Here is a 23,879-nt window from a genome sequence, read left to right as displayed (position 1 = left end):
AAATATATATTCCAACAAAAACATAAATGTGAAATGAGAGCCAAGTTCAATATTAAGAATATGTGTCGTCGTTGTTGACTCGCTGACAAAAGAATTGAGATCTATATGGGTGCCAAGTTCTGTGTTGTGTAGAAAATCCTGAAATTATAAAGGATTTGACTTGGCTAGTTTTTACCAACAAACCAAATTTTAGAAAAGTAGCCTATATACGTAAAAACTAGCCAAGACAAATCCTTTATAATTTCAGGATTTTCTACACAACCCAGAACTTGGCACCCATATAGATCTCAATTCTTTTGTCAGCGAGTCAACAACGACACATATTCTTAATATTGAACTTGGCCCTCATTTCACATTTATGTTTTTGTTGGGATATCATTACTTTTTGTACAGAAATTACTATAGTAGGTATTCATCATAAAAGCAGTTTGCCTAAGCTGAAAAGGAGACCCTCGCTAACGCGCGGTCAATTGTTAAAAAGTTTCAGTTTTCAGATATTTTTCTTTTTTATACGCGTAATAGTCTACCTTCATGCCAAATATCAAGTTTCTAAGTGATCTTAGAAGTGGGTTAGGTTTTTGGTCTATAAGTATTACCTAATTAATTTTTTTACATCTAAATATCAATAATTTCCCGTTTTCAGATTTTTCCCTCTATACAAACCTAATAGTCTACCTTAATGCCACATATCAAGTTTCTAAGTCATCTAGAAGTGGGTTAGGTTTTTGGTCTATAAGTATTAATTATTTTTTTCCATCGAAATGTCAATAATTTCCAGTTTTCAGATTTTTCCCTCTATATACACCTAATAGTCTACTTTGATGCCAAATATCAAGTTTCTAAGTGATCTAGAAGAGGGGTTAGGTTTTTGGTCTATAAGTATTAATTATTTTTTTCCATCGAAATATCAATAATTTCCAGTTTTCAGATTTTTCCCTCTATATACACCTAATAGTCTACCTTGATGCCAAATATCAAGTTTCTAAGTCATCTAGAAGTGGGTTAGGTTTTTGGTCTATAAGTATTAATTTCTTTTTTCCATCGAAATATCAATAATTTCCCGTTTTCAGATTTTTCCCTCTATAAACACCTAATAGTCTACCGTGATGCCAAATATCAAGTTTCTAAGTGATCTAGAAGTGGGTTAGATTTTTGGTCTATAAGTATTAATTATTATTTTTTCCATCTAAATCTCAATAATTTCTAGTTTTCAGATTTTTCTCTCTATATACACCTAATAGTCTACCTTGATGCCAAATATCAAGTTTCTAAGTGATCTAGAAGTGGGTTAGCTTTTTGGTCTATAAGTATTAATTATTTTTTTTCCATCGAAATATCAATAATTTCCAGTTTTCAGATTTTTTCCTCTATATACACCTAATAGTCTACCTTGGTGCTAAATATCAAGTTTTTAGGTGATCTAGAAGTGGGTTAGGTTTTTGGTCTATAAGTATTATTTTTTTTTTCCATCGAAATATCAATAATTTCCACTTTTCAGATTTTTTCCTCTATATACACCTAATAGTCTACCTTGATGCCAAATATCAAGTTTCTAAGTGATCTAGAAGTGGGTTAGGTTTATGATCTATATGTCAGTCAGTCACAAAAATGCCGGTTTTTAAACGTTAATTTATCAGTAACTGTTTGAGCTACGTTTATGAAATTTTGTATTTTGGACAAGCTAAGGGGCTTGAATACATGTGCCAAATTTCATTAGTGTAGGTTAAGTAGGTTTCAAGTTGTGAAGGGGTCAAAAGTAGCTCGAAATGGTTCGTGTAATGGTTGCTGCGTCGCCAGTTCCTTTTTCTTTGAACTTGGCTGGACACGCTACCGCGTGTCTAGATATACATTTTATTAAAATTTTAAAGCGCCGCGTAAATAATGCACTGTTTAAAAAGTAAATATAGAAAATTTACTACTCCACTTTTAAATTTGTAATTTTTTTGCGGTGTATAGATGTTTGAATGACAGAAAATGTACTTTAACAAGTTATGCTACGATACAACTAGTTTTATAAATGAATAAAAATGGGTTTTACAGTTCATTTTGAATTCCTATTTAATTGTAGAGGTTAGAATATGAGCAACCGTAATGGCGTCCGACTATGCTGAATATAAGCTGCTGCCGCAGCTATTATTGTGCTAAATATCTGAATAAGCATGTACATTATTCGCGTTACTAAGCTACATGTTAGATAATAATGGTTTTAGAACAACAAGTTTTGAATAACATCAGTATAATAGTAATTGTTTCCTCAATCTTAAAGCCTATTAGGGTTCTATACACAAATAGAATAAACCACATAGATCCTCACTAGTTTGATGAGAAACATTATAGGTATGTAACACGGGCAATATTCAATCCTACTTCCTACTAATATTATAAACGCGATATAATGTTTAAGTTATATGATAAATCTGGGGGCACGGCAGATTACACAGTTATTTTTTCCGTTATCAGTTCCGACAAATATGTAGTAGGTAAAGGTACACGCAAAAATGTACGACGTGAGTACGAAGACGTGCATAGTATGAGTATGGTATGGTTTCGAGTATGGTATGAATATGGTATAGGTGCGAAGGTGCGGCTAAATTAGTAGCGGGTATCACGGGTATGAGTACAAGTATAGTTTGGTATGGGCAGTATTGTTTAGGTATGAGTACGAGTATAGTGTGGGATGGGTATGAGTAGACCCACTTGAAACCTAAAAACAGTCTGTTCAAAATCGACAGGAGAATCGATTTCGTTATATTTTAATGGGGGTGATTATTTTATTTTTCATATACCCAGTCCAGTCTACAAATTTTTAATGGAACAATATCAAAAACTAGCATTTGACACCTTGTTTGCCAACTAGCAACAACCTTAAATGGCCATTGGTAAACCTTATCTCGTTGCAGTAAGGTATGCAAATGGTCAGTTAAAAGTGTTTACGATGGTAGCTAGCAATCGTTTTACGTCATTAAAACGACAATGCATCTTGTGTAAAATAACCAATCGAAGAGAATTGTTAAGAAAACTAAACCTAGATTTTTTAAAATAATGATTGGATTAAAGAATAAATACGCAAGATGCGTTCAAAATAAAATAAAAACAAGCTCAAGCTCAAGGTAATCAGGCTCAAGTAGCACCGTTGACCGTGTATAAAGCTACGGAACCCTCTCCACCGCGCACTTGTTGATACTAAGCAGTAGTTTGAATAGCGCTTCTCATTGCGTTCATTTTGCAGCTTTTAGCAAGAAAAGATAGTACATGTGTACTAAAATCGCTATAACTTAAGGCGTGCTTTTCCCGTAGGAGCTAAGCGAACCAGTTTTTTGAATTCATCGGAAATATAAGAAACAATGTTTAAAAATTGTGAAAAAAATATATCTTATACTTAAGGATCTGGCAGATATGTTTTGGATCTCAAAAACATGATTAGATAAACTTTGCTCGATAGAAAAAAAAACCAAAGTTACGCCTTTTTTTAACAATAAATCAATCTCAGAGCTACAATACAAACTTTATTGGCTTGTTTTTTACATAAATGTATAGGTAATAAGATAATCTAGATGATTTGGATCACTTTGTCTCGGTAACATCATTAAAATAATTTCTATGTTTCAATACCTACTAAATCCGCAACCGCCATCACTCGCGAACGCACTTACGCCCTCTTCAGTCGCGCGGCAGCGCTTGTAGAGGACGGACCTGCGTCAGTGTGTTCCGCGCGGTCACGTGATTTTACCATTTACAAACAATGGGAATCAAAGCATATGAAACGTAAGAAAAAGTCACTAAGTGCTATAAAAACACACTTTCTGATAACAGAAGCATCTAATACTTTACGAGGTGCTTGAAAGCGCCTAGCTTTCCTACATCAACAGTTAAAATATTTCAGTATTTTCACTAGGTCAGCAACCAGTTTCAATGTAGGTAAATAATATTATATTCCTAGATAATATAATTGTAAGTATGTAAGTATGATATATTTATAGTATTTCACCTTTACTGATATACCTACGTCCGATCTGCAAAATGATTATATTCCTTCGTGCTCTTTGACTCCTTTGAAAATCACAAATTATTTATTTGGATTGATACAGTATGGGGATGTTACAATATATGTATAGTGTTACGCTTTTAGTATGAGGGTGCCGAAGGCGCCCGGCTTTGGATCGCATGCAACGCGCCACGCCCGTCAAGCGTGCAAATTCATCATCATAATCATAAATTTAAATAAATATAAAATGTCAAATTGAAAAAATTACCCTAATAGGCATATCGCAATACAATTATTTAAGAACTAAATACATATCACTAATTTTAATATGTGACCACGGTCGACATGAATTAAATATAATTGAGAGTTCAAGGTGCCTACAGGCAGTTCATCTTGCGCTTGGTTGTATTTTAGTCTTGTTCGAAGCGTCACACGTGAGGAGGAAGTTGGAGCTGAAACACGACCCAATAGGAAAAGTTACGATTTCCCAAGCACGCGAGGCCGAAGGCCGAGCTGCGGGAATGAAGTTCTCTCATGCGGATCTTTTCTTTCTATCAAAAGTACAACTTTATTTATTACTCCCTTTGGAAAACAAACTACTACACAACAATAACAACAGCAGGAATGGACTGCTACCAACAATGTGGGTTAGGTTAGGTTAGAACTGCGACCCTCACAGGAACAGACTGCTACCAGAAAAGTGGGTTAGGTTAGGTTAGAAATGCGACCCTCACAGAAACGGACTGCTACCAGAAAAGTGGGTTAGGTTAGGTTAGAACTGCGACCCTCACAGGAACGGACTGCTACCAGAAAAGTGGGTTAGGTTAGGTTAGAACTGCGAACCCCACAGAAACGGACTGCTACCAGAAAAGTGGGTTAGGTTAGAACTGCGACCCTCACAGAAACGGACTGCTACCAGAAAAGTGGGTTAGGTTAGGTTAGAACTGCGACCCTCACATAACCGGACTGCTACCGAGCTACAGGAATGAAGTGCTCGCACGCGGATCTGTTTGTCCTAGCAAAAGTACAACTTTGTTTCTTTTTCCCTTTGGAAAACAAGCTACTACGCAATTACAACAGCGCAAACAACAGCAACAACAACATTACCAACAACAACACGTCAACAACAGCACCAACAGCAAACAACACGCGTACCGCGGGGCCCTGAGGGCCCCGCGCACAGGGCAAAATCTAGTTAATATTATTAAGACAATTGGTAGGCCCAATGCCCTTGAGCGTCTGGGTGGAGCTAAGCGCTCTGTACCCGCACCACCCGCTTACGGCGCTTACCCCGCTCACTGCGATCGTACGTGAATTTTGTATCGCTGCACCGCAACGTCCGCAACGAGGTTCAAAGAATAAGATACAGCCCAGAGGCGCGCAGTTGGCGCTATACTCGTATAATCTTTTGTTTGCAGATATTTTGTTGTTTGAGTATGAGTAGATCATGCATTTAGTGGAGGTCGTAAATTACATGTCACGGTTAATACGACTCGCGTCCCACTTAATACGCCAAATAAAATTATATTATTATTATATATTACTTACCCATTCCGTTACGCACCGTGCACGTTTATGTAATTGACATAACCGTCATATCGGTAACCGTTCTATGAAACTTGCTAACTATGTAATCAAACTTGATGAATGAATGAATTTACTAGTAACTTTTGTTTACATAGTTAGCAAGTTCCATAGAATGATACTCTATGCAATACGCCGTTAGCCAACATTTTTTAAAGTGTTTATTCCCTACCTTAGGTTTTTTGTTTTGTCTAATATCTAAAATTATCTTTTATCGGATCCTTATCGGCGTAAGAATGCGACGCCATCGCCATCTGTTTGACTGTTATGGACCACGGAGTGCAAGCTATCGCTCCCATATTTATTTGCAGTCAGTTACTCTACGACTTTCTAGCTGAGCCTATCGTGGTAGCTTTGAACGAGGAGGTTATGTCGCTCCGTGATTTCTTTGTACCTAGTACCTACTGCTACTGTTTATGCTTGTGCTCGGCCCAAGTGCAGCCAAAAGGCTAATTTGTTGTGGGGAAATTACACTAAATCAATAACGCATGGACGTTTTAGTGTTTAAAGTAGTATCAGATGACCGCTTCCCATCAGGCGGCTCATTTGCTGACTATCAGATAAAAAAAGTGCCAAGTGCCATTTGGGTTAGTTACATCTCTATACAGGGTGTGAAGGGTGTCCAGTAATTAATGGACAACCTTCGAACCATCGACAGGGCAGCTTAGGCTGGTCCAGAAAATGCACTTATAGGTCTAGTAAAAGTTTCGTGGTTTTCGAGATAATCGCACTTTTATGTCTTTCTTACTAGTTAGCACCATACTTCACTTTAAACACCATCTAGGCCATATCTTTATTTGTAGATATAGTAGCATGTGTGATACCATTTTAGAATCAGTATTAGATAAACTATTTTTAAGAAAGTTGGCCACTCTGTTCTCCATACATTTTTTTTTTCACCACAAGCGACCAGACTTCTTGAAAATGTTATATATATATATATGGGCAGGCCACATTGCGCGCAGAGAAGATGGCCGATGGGGTCGAAAAGTGCTCGAGTGGAGACCACGGACTAGCAAGCGCAGCGTAGGACGTCCACCCACAAGATGGACAGACGACCTTGTTAAGGCCGTCGGAAGACGCTGGATGCGGGTCGCTTCCGACCGGAATGGAGGTCCAAGGGGAAGGCCTATCTTCAGCAGTGGACGTCTTATGGCTGAGATGATGATGATGAGTCAGTTACAACTTAATTAAAAAAAAATATATATAATGTACTTAATAAAATATAGGTACCATCGGTGCGCGAGTTTGACTCGCACTTAATTGAATTATTTTCTTGAAAACATTGTTTCGTTAAAATTGTGTGATCATTAAAGTAGGTATAAAGTCGATAGGTATTGTAAACAATAATTTATTAAGTTAGGCAACAAAAGTATTGGAAATTGTGATAATGAGACCCACCAAAAACATTTTCATGTAAAATGTTGCCAAGACGAACGAAACCATAAGGCTTGCACTGACCAAAAAGTTATCAGAAATTTACTTTGAAACTGTTTTTTTTTTGTTTTTAGAGCTTATAAATAAGTACTACTGATCAGTAACAACGTTTTAATTTCACGGCAGCGTTATTGAGTTAAAGGAATCTGTAAAGTAAAATTATTGATTAAGGTTAATAACCTTTATAAATAGAACCCTTAATTGACCGTCTCCTTTAAAATTGTTACTTTCCTTTAGGTACTTTAACTCGAACACGCTGCCATGAAATTAAAACGTTCTTACTGATCAATAATAAGTACACATGTCTATATAAAAATAATAATTCTACATGAAATGATCAGAAATACGTAATGCAAAAAATACATACGTACATATACAATAAAAACTCTAAAACGTGACCATTTCCCGGTCTAGTTAAAATACTGCCATCATAAGATCATTATACTGTGACCCGTCTGCTATGTTTACCGTGCGCGGCGCGCGCTCACAAGCTCGGCGAGCGGGTCGCGGGACGCGCGGGCGGGGCTTCACGGTTTGCAGCGCACCTCACCCCCTCAGATTCGTTGATGAGTCGAATCATATCGCCTTAAGTATAAGTGTTGTTTCAGTATTTATTATTCAGACGTTATATCTATAAAAGCCATTATTAGCCCATATATGCAGCTACTGAATAACAAATAAGATGTGGATTTCATTACAGCTTCCAGTAATAGCGTCCACCTTTATTCAAAAACTAGTTGAAAGTCTCCACCGACGCTTCTTTTCAGCATTTAGTAGCCACTATCACATTTTCTTAATATTGTCTGCTTAATATTTCACAACACAGAATATATACAGCTAATTGCTGCTAATGCTGCTATTATGCAGCTTTTAGTAACCACAAATGCTTTAAGCTGAATAATGTCGGACTGTGTAAGAAATAAGTATTATTCAGCTTTAATATGCATAAACCGATACTATGCAAAATTTATTCAGAATTTATTGGTATATAGGCCCCACTAGGCCCACATATTTTCTTATTCCGAATTTAGTAATTTCCACCGCTTATACACAAAATGTATGCAATCTTAATTTGAATAAGATGATAATTTTACTCTATTATCCTGCTTGTGTGTTACTTGGGTACTACTTACCTAATATTACCTACATAGCCACAACTTTCCTGACATCCTATATTAGCTCCCAGAAGTGCATAACAGAAGCAAGGACGATCCTCCTTGATAGATGTGTTTAAACTTATACTATCTATTTGCTCGTTAATTAAGTAGTACCATAGGTAACATACGCGCGACATATCAACTTACACATTTTCCTATCGGATGTCATATCTATCCGAGGCCTGCGAGGCTATGGCTAATTAATTATACTAACCTACCAACAAAACGCCCAGATTGATGTTAGACATAATATTAATATTATTTAATATCTATCGGGAAAATGAATAGTTATCCGATATTTTAAGATGAAGCTTCTAAAATTCTTTCGGAGTTACTAAAATTGCACCATTTCCACTTTAAAAAAATTCCGAAACCTGTCATATTTTTGCATACTTATAGGAATCGAAAATTTTCATTTTCACAATGAAACTTTTCTTAGTTTCCTGTGAAATTTTCGAGAACATTTTCAGCTTTTTAGGAAGTCTCTGCAACTTGCACATCTTTAGTCTGACAATGAATATTAATCTGCGTAGAATTGGTTTACTTACAAATAGAATTGTTCTTCTTTATTTTCTTCTTCGCGGCGGCGCCAGTAGCGTTCCAGTAGCGGGCCCATTTCTGCTACCTGCGCTTCTTGAACCAAACTCTCACGTACCTCGTCGAATTTATTCACGGAATCAGCCACATCTAAAGCCGAACAGTCAAAACTATAAACACGCGGTAAAGTTAGATACTTACCTATTACCTATAATTTTAACGCATATCTGTAAATCTTACCTGTCCATATGTATAAATCTATCTAATCTTTCAATTAAATGAGCAATTCTTGTTTATTTATATGTAGGTATATATATTTCGGGGATCTCGGAAACGGCTCTAACGATTTCGATGAAATTTGCTATATGGGGATTTTCGGGGACGAAAAATTGATCTAGCTAGGTCTTATCTCTGGGAAAACGCGCATTTTTGAGTTTCTAGAATAAGAATAAGAATTATTTATTGCCACACTCATACAAGAAAACAAAGACGATAAAAAGCAAAACAAACAAAAATACATGTTGAACTAGCAACAATTAAATTAACATAGTTCGACATTAATTTCTTAAGTCTAATATACTTACTCGTTCTTATGTTATATTATAAACAACCAATAGTGTGACAATAGGGATGGACTCAGCATTTGCTGTGTTACAGACTAGCTGTCACAGCGCTGGTTTTCAGTTCTATTCTATACGTTTTCCGAGCAAAGCTCGGTCTCCCAGATATTATTACTTAATAAGTAGGTAGGTATTACCTAATCAGCATATCATTCGCCCATTTCGCCCTTTCGATCATGTGTTGAATGCAATGGACAGTACCTATATCAAACGTGCGACGATATACGTGTAAACAAATAGGTAAATAGGTAAAGAGTAGAGTCGCAGGCAATATTATCTATCGTTGTACAGTCGCCATCAGATATATTGGAGCGGCCAAAGGTGCTCAAAAATATCTGAACACGCCTCAGAGTATATGTTGAGATGTTTTTGAGCACCTTTAGCCGTGGCGACTGTACCACGATAGATAATATTGCCTGCGACTCTAGTCTTTACCTATTTACCGACTTTATTTACTCGTATGTCGTCGTGCTCACGTTCGTCATCGTGACGTTTCGTGAGCACTTTGGTCGCTCCAATATATCTATTGGCGTCTGTACTATATATGGAATATACCTTATATACCTTATATATACGTCTATAACAATTTATATTTTTCTTAAGAGCCATCTCCCTAAGATTCAGAGGCACGAGACGACATAATATCAAAGCGTGTGAATGCGAAAACGAAGCAGGAATCCTGTACTGAAAATTATACCGAAGATCCCTCAAGATATATCATACATAGGTACCTATATTATATTTTTTATAACTTTTACTGTATGTACCTACTCCTCCAATGTCCAATTGTTTACGTCGAAATAAAATAGTTTTTAAATATCTGATGTTTCTTATTATATTATTGTATAACCTACCTTTGAGATACACCAGACACAGACAAGTTACTTTGAGATAGAGGTACTTAACAGATTTTCTGCCTAAGGGTGGTATTCCACGTGTCCAATTTCTTGGTCCAACGTCATTGCGTCTCACTCTCTCATTAAAGCAAAATGTGGGACGCAATACAAAATGGACAAAGAAATTAGATAGGTGGAATCAGTGGCGGATTTGCCCCTAAGGCCCAGTAAGGCCCGGGCCTAGGGCGGCAATATATTAGTGGCGGCAAACTGTGACATAAAATTCGCTGATGATAATACGAAATATTAACTCAAAATGTAGTCAATATGATGGGTGCTGGGAAAGGGGCGACTACAGGGCCTGGGGCGGCAAATATTGCAAATCCGCCACTGGGTGGAATACCACCCTAAGATACACTCTTTATGAAACGCATAGGTAGTAGGTACGCAATTTAATTCGCTGCTGTTTTGCTACTCTGTTAGCTCAGTAGATAACAAGGACGGCTAAAAGTACCTTCTTCCTGTTCCATTTCTTCGAAGTAATCCTTCTGCGGCATTGGTTTGGTAGTGATGTCGGCCTTGGCGTTTTTCGCTACCTCAGCGTCCATCTTGGCTTTCAGCTCCGCGTATACTCTAGCAGAATGTCATAGTAGGTAAGTAAATTAAACAAAAGCTAACTAAAATCAGATCGAACAATACCTAAATTCTACGTTAACTGCGGAAGGCACTTACAGATGCACCGGATATCCGGTTACTATCCGGTATCCGGACTATCCGGCCGTTATTTTAACATCTGACCGGATACCGGATAGTGACCTACTATCCGGCCGGATACGGATAGTAACTCTGCTTGATTTCGGAGTAAACAAATTGGATTTAAGAAACGGTCACGGCCATATTTAATCGTATTCGTTTATTTTTTTTAACCAATTTAAACATTCCACTAACTTCCACGCGCACTCATTTCGTACCTAGATACTTTTTAAGAAAAAAAAAACCGACTTCTAGTGAGCCCGGTGAAAGATATGGTAGATGGTGGAGACTATGTAGAAAAGGAGGTAAAACCGGAAGGCACTTAGAGATGCACCGGATATCCGGTTACTATCCGGTATCCGACCTATCCGGCCGTTATTTTAACATCTGACCGGATACCGGATAGTGACCTACTATCCGGCCGGATACGGATAGTAACTCTGCTTGATTTCGGAGTAAACAAATTGGATTTAAGAAACGGTCACGGCCATATTTAATCGTATTCGTTTATTTTTTTAAAACAATTTAAACATTCCACTAACTTCCACGCGCACTCATTTCGTACCTAGATAATTTTTAAGAAAAAAAAAACCGACTTCTAGTGAGCCCGGTGAAAGATTATGGTAGATGGTGGAGACTATGTAGAAAAGGAGGTAAAACCGGAAGGCACTTAGAGATGCACCGGATATCCGGTTACTATCCGGTATCTGACCTATCCGGCCGTTATTTTAACATCTGACCGGATACCGGATAGTGACCTACTATCCGGCCGGATACGGATAGTAACTCTGCTTGATTTCGGAGTAAACAAATTGGATTTAAGAAACGGTCACGGCCATATTTAATCGTATTCGTTTATTTTTTTTAAACAATTTAAACATTCCACTAACTTCCACGCGCACTCATTTCGTACCTAGATAATTTTTAAGAAAAAAAAAACCGACTTCTAGTGAGCCCGGTGAAAGATTATGGTAGATGGTGGAGACTATGTAGAAAAGGAGGTAAAACCATCCACTTTCCTAGTAGCATTTCGTTTCTGTATAAGGGTCGTAGTTCTAGCCTAACCTAACCCACTTCTCTGATAGCAGTTCGGTTCTGTGAGGATCGTAGTTCGAACCTAATCAAACCCACTTTACTAGTAACATTTCGTTTCTGTAAGGCTCGCAGTTGTAACCTAACCTAACCCACTTTTGTTCGGTTCTGTGAGGATCGCAGTTCAAATTAACCTAACCTAACCTAACCCACTTAACGGCGCATGCGATGCGGTGTACGGGGGTATGAGCGGGAGGGGTTTGGCATCATCATACTTTATACCTACATTTTATGGTAGGTACTTAATCATAGTGGTTATCCGGGTCAAGGTCCGGGTCTGAGTCCGAGTCCGGATCCGAGTCCGGGTCCGAGTCCAGGTCCGGGTCCGAACCGGATCCGGGTACGAGGCCGGGTCTGGGTCCGAGTCCGGGTCCCAGTCCAAGTCAAAATCGAAATTCGAAATCACCAAACGTGTACTATGCGTCGTTGAAGAGTTCTGTTCTGATCATCATCAGCAGTTCCACTTCATCAAATGCGACAGTTTTTAATGTAAATGCTTGATTTTATGATGAAAATACAGAAAATTCTATACGTATGCCTTTAAGATTTGAGGAGTTCCCTCGATTCCTCATGGATCCCATGTTCAGAACTCGAGCTTGACAGAAATGTGGCTTAAAAACTAAGCTTGCTTAACAAACATAACGAAGAGGACAAATCGCCAAACGTGAACAATGCGTCGTTGAAGAGTTCTGTCCTGATCATCATCAGCAGTTCCACTTCATCAAATGCGACAGCTTTTAATGAAAATGCTTGATTTTCTGATGAAAATACAAAACTCTATATACGCATGCCTTTAAGATTTGAGGAGTTCCCTCGATTCCTCATGGATCCCATCATCAGAACTCGAGCTTGACAAAAATGTGGCTTAAAAACTTAACTTGCTCAACAAAAATAACGAAGAGGACAAATCGCCAAACGTGAACTATGCGTCGTTGAAGAGTTCCGTTCTGATCATCATCAGCAGTTCCACTTCATCAAATGTCACGATTTTGAATGTAGATGCTTGATTTGTTGATAAAAACAGAAAAATCACTATATGTATGCCTTTAAGATTTGAGGAGTTCCCTCGATTCCTCATGGATCCCACCATCAGAACTGGGTTTTGACAAAAACGGGACCAATCTGTATGCATATACATACAATCAAAAAAAGAATTTTCAAAATCGGTCCAGTAATGACGGAGATATGGAGTAACAAACATAAAAAAAAAACATACAATTGAATTGATGAACAGGAGGAGGTCCTGTGGGATTTGGAAGTCGGTTAAAAATGAGTCCGCGCGAACGTTCACTACGGCATAGGTCAAAATCTGCACAATGTACCTACAAGAACCGAAAAGTAGGTACAGTTCCGCCGGCCGAATATTCGGCGGCCGGATACCGAATATGCGGCCGATGATCAGACCGAACATCCGGTATCCGGTATCCGGCCAAACAATTATCCGTTGCATTTCTAGAAGGCACTTCAACGACTTCTAAAAGAACGAAGTCACGAGCAGAGGCTAGTCATCATCATCATCATCATCTCAGCCATAAGACGTCCACTGCTGAACATAGGCCTGGACCTCCATTCGTACCGGTTGGAAGCGACCCGCATCCAGCGTCCTCCGGCGGCCTTAACAAGGTCGTCTGTCCATCTTGTGGGTGGACGTCCTACGCTGCGCTTGCTAGTCCGAGGTCTCCACTCGAGCACTTGTCGACCCCATCGGCCATCTTCTCTGCGTGCAATGTGGCCTACCCATTGCCACTTCAGCTTGCTAATCCGGTGGGCTATGTCGGTGACTTTAGTTCGTCTACGGATCTCCTCATTTCTGATTCGATCACGCAGAGAAACTCCGAGCATAGCCCTCTCCATAGCTCGTTGAGCGACTTTGAGAGGCTAGTACCTATCAGTAAATGTATCTATTTAATAATAGTATTAATACCATACCATACCATGCAGACACATACCATGCATGCAGAGCGCTGGAGTATCGATCCAGAGGCCGTGAGTTCAAGTCTCACCCAAGACAATAATTTTTCCACTTTTAAATTTATTCTAAGCTTAATAGCATCCTTCGCTCGTTAAATATTAAAAAAATAGTAAGGTCACTGTGGGCAAGTCCGTCTACAAGGCAAGTCCGTCAACACGTTATAACTTTTGAATTTGAAGGTGTATGCGACTTTGGAGTCCAGTCGATTAACCACTTTTTCGCGCTAGTTCCGTCACTGTAAAACAGATGGCGCTGTGACAACCTACTTCAGAGCAATCCGCCTCAACAAGTCATTTCGTGTTTTGAACTCGAAATCATAGTGCGACAGCCGTTCGAAAAAAAATTGTAAAAATAGTTTTTGAAAAGATTGTGCATCAGAAAGTAACTACGTACGTAGCATAAGAACCTCTTTATTCTATTTTTAAAATATCAGAACTTAGCTTAGTTTTGTAATTATACGTTCCACAATTTATCATATCAAAATTTGACTAAGTTGGAAAGTCCGTCTATTATGTTCAAGGCAAGGACTTTCGTTAAATCAGAGATTACCAACTGTTTTTGCGACTTTAATATTATAACGATTTGATAAGGTATCAAAAAATCCTCCTGACTTTGCGCATGCTGATGTTACTTTATTAAATTTTCATCTCAGGTAATTAAAAGAAACGATTAAAATTCATTTGAAATTACTATTGATCTTTTATTTCGGAAATCAAAAAAATAATTGTTTAATTATTTGCCAAAAAAGGTTTACCACCCCATTTTGGTAGTATATGGCCGGACTTGCCTTTGTTTTAGAAAAATGGTGTTTATTTCGAATCTGAACCGTATATTAACAAGTTTAAAATACACTTTTCATTGTCTTGATCCGTTCTTTTTAGGAATTTGACTACGAACATATACGCACCCATAGATTGGCTGATATCATAACTAGAGCGACTTCCCTTAAACTGCACGGGAAGTCCGTCTAGTCGCCGAATTTTAAAAAACGCCATTGTTTTTGCTTAATTTGTGCTTGAAATGATCTGTCACTAAGGCTAAACTATTAATTATTAAATTCTTCATCGTATGCGATTACATGCAGTAACATACGTGAATAATTAACGGAACTAGGTCACTCCAAAGTCAAAAAAAAAAAAGTATGCCGGACTTCGCCACAGTGACCTTATTACAACCATCAAAAAATACCGGTATCGTCTTGGGTCGTCCCATTCGTTTTTCGTCAAGTTCTTAAATTAGTCCTATTCTGCTTTCGTCACTCATTCTATAGTGTAGTAAATGAAGCAAGTGGTTGTATGGAGACCCATGCATTAATTTCTCAGTCGATGAAATTTAGCTTGGTTATTGTATAGTATGAGCCGAGACTAACATTATAAATATCCAAAAAAAAACACTCCTAAGTTAGGTAAAAACACAAATCTGATTATATATTGAACCGAGTAATTCCTCAGTCCAAAATTATTTTACAAAATAAGTTATTTGTATCAGTATGTGATACTAGAAAAAAATCAAAAAGTTTTGTCAAACATGAGAATATTTTTTTATGATACTTCCTTTTTTTGACGCTCATTTTCATCGGAAAATTGCTCTGTCATTTTTTTCTTCTTATATGATCTTAGAATATAATTTGGCGCACTGGGTAAAAAAATCCAAAAAAAATGTGTATCGAAATGTATGTATTATAGAACTATTAAAAACTGAGAGTGGAAAATTTTTAGATTTTCATTTTGTAGGTATAAAACGGCAATAAAATGGCATTCCAGTGAAAAAATTAGACTGAGTAATTTTCCGGTCCAAGACACGCCAAAAAATTTTATTTTATTAATACTCGTATTTCTGCTGGGATATTTTTTTGATATTTCATATATTGTTGGAATACGTTACATGAATATGTCTGGTGAAGAAAGTTTGAACGGAGCATTTTTCCGTAAAAAGATATTAACGATTTAAGACTTTAGGTGTTTACTTTAATTCTATTATTATTATTCTTTGGAAATTTATACAATACTTTTTATTTATTGATACTTTATCATACTGTAAAGTTTTTTCTGGCTGAGGAATTACTGCGGGGTCCACTACCTTTATTTACTACACTACTACATTGAAAGCCACCGACGATTGTGACGAATGTAGAATGAGTGACGAAAGCAGAATAGGACTAATTTAAGAACTTGACGAAAAACGAATGGGACGACCCAAGACGATACCTAAATACCTCTATTGCTTGTTTAAGTATGTTAGTACGCGATGGATTTGTATGTTGATGGTTATATATTAATTATTATACATGAGCATAGCATATAACATTATGCAGCAAAAATAGTTGAGGGAAGGTTAATCATTTGTTATTAATTATTAGGTACACAATGCATGAGCTTTGTCTGTCACAACCTATTCCGAAGTTTCAAGCTCCTATTAACTGAAAAAAAAATGTTTTAGATATAGGTATGTCATCTGTCTCAACCACCTTAAAAGATTTTCAAAATAATGTTCGCTCCGGATGCAAACTTTCAATCCTTTTTTTCACCACCTTGGGGGATGAATTTTCAAAAACGCTGAAAATATTTTTTCACCTCAGCAGCTCGAACAAGGGTACTTTGCTTCTTAAAAACAGTGAGCAAAATGCGATTTTGCTCACTGAGTCATTTTGTCTCACTCAGTGAGCAAAATCGCATTTTGCTCACTGAGTGAGACAAAATGACATTCAAGTGACCTTTATAGTCAAATGTCATTTCAACATGCGGGGTCTAATACAAGTTCGATATACTTGGGTTCTATTATCTCTGTCCCTCTAGGTATGTTCTCACTGCTTAGGGTGAAAAATTTTGTGTACTACACGAGATCAAAGTTATTTACATCTCGTGCGCTTTTGAATCCCTTACTACGCTCAAGATTCTAAATTAGATTCACTCGCTACGCTCGTGAATCTATTATAGAATCTTTCGCTTGCACGGGACTCAAAATAAGCACTCGAAGAAATATCAAACTTTGATCTCTTGTTGTACAAATAACTATTCTTCCATTTTAATAAAATACTTACCTTTTTACGAAGTTTCAAGTTCCTAGCTTAAAATAATATTTAAACCCCATAGGCCCATACACACTATCAACCCCTTTTTAACCCTTTTAGGTTTTAGGGACTGAATTTTTTAAAACGTTGAAATCACTTTTCTTGTCTGCAACGGTTTTGATAGCACACGCAGTGCAAGTGTTAGCACGGTCGCGTTTTTATCCCTTGTCACCATGCCTGTCACGTTCTAACAAGTACGTAAGTGCGAAAGAGACGCGCATAGTGATAAACGATAAAAATGGAACCGTGCTGCGCCCATTGGTCTAACTTTTAGTTACTAAGCTGTGGGTACGCGAGAGCAAGTCAACGAAGAACGTAACGCAACGTAAGATGTACTCGCAGTTGGACGCCATGACTCGCCGGTAATGCAGTAGGTACCGCCCGGGAATCTCCCTCTACCTGTGTCCCAGCGCCTGTACGACGTCGTGCACGCGGCGCTCGCTTTCCGAGCGCCAGTCGATCACCGGCACGCGCAAGATGTTCTCACAGTCGGACTCCATGACACGCCGATACTTCAGCACCGCCCGCAACAGCTCTCTAGCGCCTTTAAACTGCTCCCGATCACGTTCTTTCCATTGCTTTTCTAAAATTCTAAAAAATAAGCACATACATAATGTTGTATTTCCGAAATAAAACATTTGTATTTGTAGGTCCATACGACTCTATCTCGGCACCCTAGCTTATGAGGTTGCTCCATCGGCACAACATAGTAAAATCAACAGAAAAACCTATACTTATAGAATCGATTGTACTAAACCTCAATATGAATGCTCTTGGTAGCCTCGGCGTATATCCTTCATTTATATGAGGCTTGGGCTCGAAACGTTCGTACGGTCTCATCCAATGGTAGAATCCTTTTCCACAGTCTTTCTTCAGATCTTTGTACCTCAGAGAACTGGCCTTGCTGGACAAATGAGACTTCATAACCCATTTCTACAATAGAAAATTTAGAATTCTAATATTCTTCTAAACTACCTATATATTAGTACAACTTTGACGGTAAGATGTAACGGGACTGGGCTAGGCGTGTCTGCCATACTTATGCTGGATAACTTGTGAGCTAAATCAAGAAAATTGATATGATTTTAAGCATAGGTACCTACTTACCTTATTTTAGGGAGTGGTACACAAATATGTTAGAGGTCGCCGATTCGAGTCTGTGTAGGTACTGCGTGTATCACATTCCAGCCATTCTGACGTCTGTGTACCTATTAGGTACTTCCAGTGCACGGAAACTTTCCCTGGTGCTGTACTCAGTATATGTATTAGGGAATCTACTTTTTAGTTTCGTCCCTTATAGTTTCGACATGTCCGTCTGTCCGTCCGACCGCGGCTTTGCTCCGTGATCGCTAAGTGCTGGAAAGCTGCAATTTGGCATGGATACATACCTCGATGGAAACACGTATATTCTGACTCGGCCCTTCGGCAACTAGGTGTCTCAACAGGAAATGCCAAATAGGCTGACTGCTATAGTTATTGGCCTCTTCATAGTAATTGGCCACTCTTAACAATAAGACTTCAATTGCCTTGTTTCTTTCTGACTTTTATGGAGGGGCCAATAACTATTAGCAGTCACCCTATCACGATTTTGCTGAAAATAAATTTCTTTAGTGTCCCGTCCAAAAAATGTTGGGTAGGTACCTACTTTATCTATCAAACAATATGGATAATTAGGTTAGGTCAAACCAATTGAAACCTCAGATTCATTAAGTGCCACCGGCGTCAACATTGCAAGGAGACTGCGACGGTCGCCGAATGTGTCGTACTCTTTGATAGAACACCAGGGCAGGAAACGACAATCCCTCATGTCTTCCTCCAGCTGAATTCGATTCACCAACTCAGAACAAGTCAAGTCACTGGAAATGCACAGATCACGTCACGTTATGTTTTGAAAAACGACAAATTTAGAAACATTAGACAAAGAATCACTCACCGTCGAAGAATAAAGAATCTCATTTCTTTTGCACTATACATCTTTCTGCACTTTCCATGCACCACCGTGCTCGTATTTGATGGTACTCGATCATCCAATTTGAGCTCAGTCTCTTCGAGTTGTACAACGGATGCTGGAGTTAGGGCTTGTGTTTCCAGGGACGTATTAAGTTGTGTATTATTCTCATCTAACAAAATAGCGCCTTCTTCGTTCACCACTATTCTTTCACCAAAAGAATCTTCCATTTGTAACCAACTTTCCTGGGTTTTACCCAAAGAGTTCATTTCATCTTGACATATATTAATTTTACACGTTGTTTTTGAATTGCACTCAGTACATCCCGAATAGTTAATGATTAAATCTTGGCCATTGAAAGTTGCTACCGTTATCGGATCTAAGTTGATTTCATACTGGTTATCAGTATTCAAAGTTACACTGGCATTATTAGGCGAGTTTACTGTAACTTCTCCATTTGCTGTATTGACTGTGACAGAAGTATAGTTTTCATGTTCAATGGTATAGCAGATTCGGACAGAAATATATCCGTCGGTTCTCTTTGCTTGTTTACGCTCTGACATGGAGCTCTGATAACTTTGAATACGGGATAATTTGGACATATGACTAGAACTACTTTTTGGTGAAACTGAATGTCTCGATTTTACTGATAAATTACCCGATTCCAATACATCGAAGTAATAGGCCTCGTCTTCAGTCCATTCCGGATATATCTCTTCATCTTCCACAATCAGTCTTGTTATAATCCTAGTACGGTTTGGAAATGTTACTATCTGAACTCCGTCCATGTTCAGTAAGATTTGGGTTCCATTAATTCTGCGAGAATACACCTCGCCTAAGCAATAATCAGTGGCTGTTCGTATAAGTAACATTTCTAGATCATATGACTGATCTCCTACCCACTGTTGTCGAAGTCCGTTAGTTTCGATGATTTCAAATTCATCTATAAATAGTTCTAATTCCTGCACCGGTTCAGTTACCGTGTCCGGTTCCAACTTTACATGTTTTGACGTTTTTGATGTTTTATTTTCAACTTCCTGCGCTTTGGCAGGCAATGGTGAAGTATTTAGGTCTTTTGTTAACCTTTGTCCATATTTGGTAATTTTTATGTACGTACCATCAGAACGGAGAACCTCAATGACACCAGAAATTTTGAAAATGATAACTTCACCTTTTAAGCTGATACATCTCATTTCCTCATCGAGTAGTTGCCTTGGCACTATATAAAATTGCTTTATGTGAGACAGAGTAGAGGAATTATGTTCATGAACTGATTCAGTAATTAGTCCATTTGGCCAAGTAACACAAAGAGAATGAAATGTCTTCAGTTCGAACGAGGCGGCCATTTCTGTTTCAGAAGGTATTTTGGGTACATTATCTTTTGTTTTTAACTGAATGTTATCATGCAATGACGATCCCGACGCTATTGGGATCGGATGGTGATACAATTCTTTTTTAAAATTAAATGCAACTTGATCTTTACTGGATATCCTAAAAGATTCGCATGCATTCGTTACCTCTAGCGAGACAGATTCTCCTAAAGACCTGTGCACCCAAAATTCGTTAAAACTATTACCCGGGACTACGCTGAGGATAATGTTTTCAAGGTTCATTGGTATAATATAACTATACCGACTAGATACGCGAGTCCCGTCTTTTGAATAAAAAGTATCATCTTTTCCAAAAACTTCAACTCTCCTTTCACTTAGATCATAGCCATGAAATGGTTTAGGTGGAATTAAGATATCAGTGTTTGAATCATGAAGAGACATTGTACGGGAGGAATATACAGCGGTCTTTGATTTTTTACTACTTTTTGAATCACCGATCCTTGACGTTGCTATTGTCGACGCACCATCGCCATTTTTTTCACGCGTCGATGAAAATCGTGTAGTTTGTTCTTCCGCTACCTCATTTTCTAGAATTTCTTGAAATTTGAGAGAACCTTCAATTAGCATTTCCGTGGCTACTTCTTGATGCTCTACACAGGACTTTAAAGCTAGAGGGTCGACTGCTGCACACTGAGATTGAGAATCGTGAGCAAGTTTTTGCTCGTAAAGATTTTCTTCATTCTGTATCCAATCATAGCTTTCTGCGAAGACAAAGTCAAAAAAATCTTGTAGACAGACAGGTGTTGGTAAATGACTTCGCCATTCTTCTCGAGCTATACCGTCACGATCATGACTGTTAAAAAACATTAAATTGAAAGTATCAGTTACCTCACAATACTTATAATCCAGACAGTTAAAATTAGTAAAAGCTTCTCGCAAAACTTGGAAAGCTCGTGATTCAGAAAAATCTTCAAATATTTCGAAGTCGTCAATAAGGTGATCGTTTGGGGCATTGTTTGCTATTTCAGAAGCAGAAACTAATTCACTTATATCCGGGCATTCGAACAGAAATTCTATCTTTTGCTCTCCCGAGTCGCTTGGCACAGATGAACTATTCTCAATTTTAGTTATAGATGGAAAGGAATGCCGGCTTGTGCTACTCGAAACTATTAAAGGTGAAATTTTAAGCAGTGGCTCAGCAAGCGCGCTGCGTCGTAAATAAAGTTTCTTAAAGTCTGATATTGTTATCGATGTCAGGTGATCCTTTTTGAGTGAGCTTCTATTGTCATATAATTTCCTACACGCCAAAATGTGCAGTAGTCTGTTAAGTTCGGTAGTCTCTACGTCATTTCGATCAAAACATGATAAGAGGACATTAACATGAAAGTTAATTTTGGCTTCTAATTCATCCTGTGATCGTTCTTGTCCGTACCATAGACGATTGATAGGCATTCCAAATAACATAGAAAAAATTTTACTATCTAAATTAATGTTGCCGAGGTGAAATATCTGACATTTTGCAAAATCTCCGAAATTAATGACAATGGGGTCTTTATGACTTTCAGACTCTTCCCCATATGTTAAGCGGTAAGACTTTTTATTTGAATTGGTTGCATTCAGGGCACTAAAAGCGTCGTTGATTAGCGTTTCGGCTTTTTTCAAGTTCATTTCTTCACTTATTGTTTTTGGTTGTTGATTTAACAGTAAATCATCTGAAAGAGACGTCGTACTAGTACCTTTGCTCGTCAATTCCTGTTTTAAACAAACAGTTTCTAGTATACTGTCTAAAACTGAGTATATGGTACAACATTCAAGAGGCAAACCGTCGATATGCTTTTGGTAGTAATTTTCATAAGTAATATCTTTCGGTTCAACGGGAATGTTAATAATATCCATATTTGCTATGTAATGACTGCGCTGTCGAGTTAGATCTTGTATATCGTACATAATGAAACACAATTCGTCATATATTTTGTTGACTTCTCCACTCAAATCATCTGCATCCCAGTAAGGTGGTGAAAAAATTACAAAAGCAGTGTTCTTGTAGTCATCTGCAGTGGCCTTGTCTATGCGCAATTGTTGTAAATCTTGCCAGAAGCTCAGTGATTGCTCCATTATGACATCTGTTTGACTTTGCCCCCTTTTAGTCGGCCGTGTCAAACTAACAGGGACGGGCTGCGATGTAAGATCTATTCTAATTTGAATGATAGCAGTCAAAGGCACACCGATTTTTAAAAGACATCCCGCCAACTCCGGTTCCTGAAATCCTGATACAGCGACGTAAAGGTTGGGCCCGTCTATAGGGAAGTCATCCACGTATACTTTGTCCCTCCACTCTTCTCCTCTGACCCTTAATAAAGTATTATACTTTTTGCCTTCCTCCGGTTCGTCAATACCCACCGGTACGGCTTCGCCTTTTTTACCTTTTCCTTGTGGAGGAGGTGTAACCGGCTCCGAAGGAGGCACGCACACCGTACCCCTGACTTCAACTCTGTCAACCATGGTTGCAGATTCTCTACGCATACCGTCGCGCACGTCCAGTTGTTGTTTTTGAATAAACAGGTAATCATCTTTCATCTTTAGTATAAGATGTTTCACGACCAACGCCTGTATATCTGGAGGTATATCCTTCTTCTCCTTTAAGAAGGCTTGGCTAACTTCGAATACACGGAGGGTTTCGTCTTTTACCTTTTTTTCACCACCTAGCTGATTAATCATAAACATTGTCTCCGATTTGCAAATATTCTTTATTACAAATCTTTTCTCCTGGGCAGCAAACACCTCGAATTTATTCAAATAAATACGATCTTGGTCGCTGCCAGCTACTTCCATCATGACTACTTGTACTGACCAGGAATCGTCGATTAGGGGAGTATCTTCAATGTGTACACGCCATGCATCGTCCTTTATTACGGGCTCATTCTTCTTAGGCCCCATTTTGCATCAACAGACTATTATTCATATACCTACACCTTCTTATAATGCAATTCAATCACAAATTATAATATTTTTCAAAGGTGACATTTCACGCACAGTAAAATTATAAAAGTGACATATTTATTTTTAAAATAGGTACCTACTGTACCCACCTGAATAAAGCATTTACAAAAAGTTTCTATATAAGCATATAAGTAATACTAGCGACCCGCTCCGGCTTGGCACGCGGGTTACACAAAACCTTAACAAATTATACACCTAATCCTTCCTCAAGAATCACTCTATTTATTGATAGTAAGGTGAAAACCGCATAATAATCAATCCGTTTAATAGTTTTTGAGTTTACCGCAATCCGTTTAATAGTTTTGGAGTTTACCACAATCCGTTTAATCGTTTTTGAGTTTATCGCGAACACACAAACAGACAGACGCGACTGGACTTTGTTTTATAAGGTGTAGGTAGTGACTAGTGATAATATGTGTACAGTCAAGTTTAAAAATATGGGTGTAGACAACTTACTCAAAAATATGTCCCATAGGGAGTATTACGCAAAACTCTGCGTCGAGGGCGTTACTAGCACTATCACAGGGCCTACCGCGAAACACGAAAATCTAAAGTTC

At 38.1% G+C, this 23,879-nt stretch overlaps 1 protein-coding gene across 1 annotated transcript in view; it reads right to left on the bottom strand.

The window, feature by feature from the left end:
* Positions 1 to 23,328, bottom strand: part of LOC134805360 (uncharacterized) — a 32,150-nt gene extending 8,822 nt beyond the window's left edge. Inside the window, exons 1-6 of the mRNA XM_063778695.1 lie at positions 18,977 to 23,328; positions 18,740 to 18,899; positions 17,801 to 17,976; positions 17,443 to 17,634; positions 10,671 to 10,789; positions 8,712 to 8,850 (exon numbers count right to left, since the gene is read on the bottom strand). Coding sequence (XP_063634765.1) covers positions 8,712 to 8,850; positions 10,671 to 10,789; positions 17,443 to 17,634; positions 17,801 to 17,976; positions 18,740 to 18,899; positions 18,977 to 23,259 — 5,069 coding nt within the window. The 5' untranslated portion in view covers positions 23,260 to 23,328. The remainder of the gene's footprint in view (positions 1 to 8,711; positions 8,851 to 10,670; positions 10,790 to 17,442; positions 17,635 to 17,800; positions 17,977 to 18,739; positions 18,900 to 18,976) is intronic.
* Between the last annotated feature and the right edge of the window lie 551 nt (positions 23,329 to 23,879).

This window comes from Cydia splendana, chromosome Z (assembly GCF_910591565.1).
Source record: "Cydia splendana chromosome Z, ilCydSple1.2, whole genome shotgun sequence".
Taxonomy (NCBI): Eukaryota; Metazoa; Arthropoda; class Insecta; order Lepidoptera; family Tortricidae; genus Cydia; species Cydia splendana.
Note: the sequence above shows the minus strand (reverse complement) of the source record. Positions and strands in the feature narration are given on the sequence as shown.